The 2,368-nt window shown below is 31.8% G+C and overlaps 1 protein-coding gene across 1 annotated transcript in view; it reads right to left on the reverse strand.

The window, feature by feature from the left end:
* The window catches only part of LOC107629175 (tetraspanin-3), a 6,317-nt gene extending 3,949 nt beyond the window's left edge, over window positions 1-2,368 (reverse strand). Inside the window, exon 1 of the mRNA XM_016331893.2 lies at window positions 1,739-2,368. Coding sequence (XP_016187379.1) covers window positions 1,739-2,251 — 513 coding nt within the window. The 5' untranslated portion in view covers window positions 2,252-2,368. The remainder of the gene's footprint in view (window positions 1-1,738) is intronic.

Genomic DNA, 2,368 nt, shown 5'->3' on the forward strand with positions numbered 1-2,368 from the left:
CTTTTTTTTTATAGTCTTAAGGATAAGAAAAATCTTTTCATGATATCACACATTTTGGTTACATTATCTTCTTTTTCTCTTTTGATGCTGAGAAACAAACACACACACACAAATATTTATATTATAATTACATCAAATATTTCTTTTTTTATTTTTTAGTCGGAATTTCTTAATTCTAAACCAATATGTTTTTTCGTTTATTTTGTCACATATTATCATGAATCAATCACGGTATTCCTAAACCCGACAGGTCAATGACTAATCCGTCAACTTCATCCCAAGTTGGTTTAAAAAAAAAATCTAAATTGAATACCAATTAAACTCCTAATTTCTTATTTTAGCAAGCTTCTAATAATTTTTTTTCCACTTATAATAATAAGTTAAAATCAATTGGACCACCGCCCACAAATTTCGGGGCTTGATGGGTCAAAGCCCATCATCTTCACATGCTACACCATTTCAGCAGAGAGATCCACTACACTTGTTAAAAGTCAGAACTACCCCCATCAACTTCATCTCAATTATTATTTATTTGCCTCTACGTCACATATTTTTTCTTAAACTGAACCCTAAACTCACAACTTTTCCTTTAATAATAAGACAATTTGGATAATATATACAATGTTTTTATGAAATAAAAAAGAGAACATATGATATCACAATCTGCGGATGTCAACAAGTATTAGGTGCAATATAATATTAAACATGCTCTTCCCCCTACAAGGTGATAGTGATTTAAATTTTAAATATTAGAAAACATAATTATTGAGACTTTGAGAGTGCCTCTTGGTTATAAATATATCTTAAAAGCCAAATCTATAAAGTTTTAAATAAAATTTGACTCCAGTTCTATTACATACCCTCACTTTTTTTTTAATTTCTCCATTTATTCTCATATTCAAACCTAAAACATTAAAAAAAAACCCATATTTAAATATCTTTATGTAACTATAACAACCAAGTATTATTATTTTCAAATGAAATAATTTTTTATGTGAATATATATTAAAAAAAATTAAATCACTTGATGGTTCAACAGGCAAGTTATGAAACTATCAATTTAGTTTATGATCCTGGCAATTTAATTATTAAAACTAAATAAAACATATACACGCATAAACTGTTTTAAAACCTAAACAAAAGGAAAGACTCACAGTTAAATAATGTTAGAAAATAATTTAGTTAAATTATTTAATGATTTTTTATTATTAATTTTATATAAAAATAATATATTTACTTAAACAAAAATAATAATATTTTACAAAGGTGAAAATTTATTTATAATTTTTTATGTAAAGTTGATATTTAAAAAGAATAAATGACTATTTGTATTTATAAAAGATGAAAACATTGAGATATATACCCACATTAGATCGAAACTAAACTTATACTCATATAAGATGTCTTCCGTATGACAAAAGTATCTTACGTGACACTCCAACTCTCCAAAAACAAAGTACTTTTGTCACTTGAATGGCATCTTGCATGGATATAAGTTTAGTTTCGATCTAGTATGGATATATATATCAACAATTTCATCTTTCATAGGTACAAATGGTCATTTATTCTATTTGAAAACAGTTAGATAATTTGATAAATTTAACAAAATTATCATCTAACTATCCTCAAAACAACTATCAATTTTATGAAAACAAATGCACTTGAATCTTTAATTTTTGCAAATATAAACGTACTAAAAAAAGAAATGGCGATCTATGAAGGAAAAAAAAGAAGGTACCTGAATGGGAGAGAGGGTTCTAAGATAGAACATTTGAGGAGTCTCAGGAACTCCATTAATGCTTCTTCCCATTCTACCACAAACCTTAGAGTCCCTAACACACGCGCTTATCTTGGGCCAGTAAGCGTTGCTGGCCACGCGCTCCTCCAGCCAGCCCGAGTAGTCCTGAAGGTAGTAGTCCAAGTAGGCCCGGTTCAAGAGGGCCCGGCCCGATCCCTTGTCAGTTACAACATACGCGAAGATGATGAAGCCGATGAGAACCGCAATGACGACGAACATTACCACCAGGTAGAGACGCATTAGGAAGGTGTTGCGGTAACACGCGCCTGCGAAGCCCGCCAGTGAAACTACCATGATGCTGATTCCGATCACGATTAGGGGCCACTGCAGGAACCGGAGGCAGTCGGTCGTGCTGGCGCGGCTGCTCAGCCATATTCCGCCGCCCAGGATTGGGATCGAGAGGAGGAAAGTTAGGAAGTTTAGTGCTCCAATTAAGTGGTTGCTTGCTCTCATTTTTTTTTTGTTTTAATTTATGAGTGAGTAGTGAGTTTTTTTTTTGTTGTTGCTTGGATGAGAGTGTTACTTGTGGAGAAGCTAATTCTATTTCTTTGTATATATTGCATGCTAGGG

This window comes from Arachis ipaensis, chromosome B03 (genome assembly GCF_000816755.2).
Source record: "Arachis ipaensis cultivar K30076 chromosome B03, Araip1.1, whole genome shotgun sequence".
In the NCBI taxonomy this organism is placed as follows: domain Eukaryota; kingdom Viridiplantae; phylum Streptophyta; class Magnoliopsida; order Fabales; family Fabaceae; genus Arachis; species Arachis ipaensis.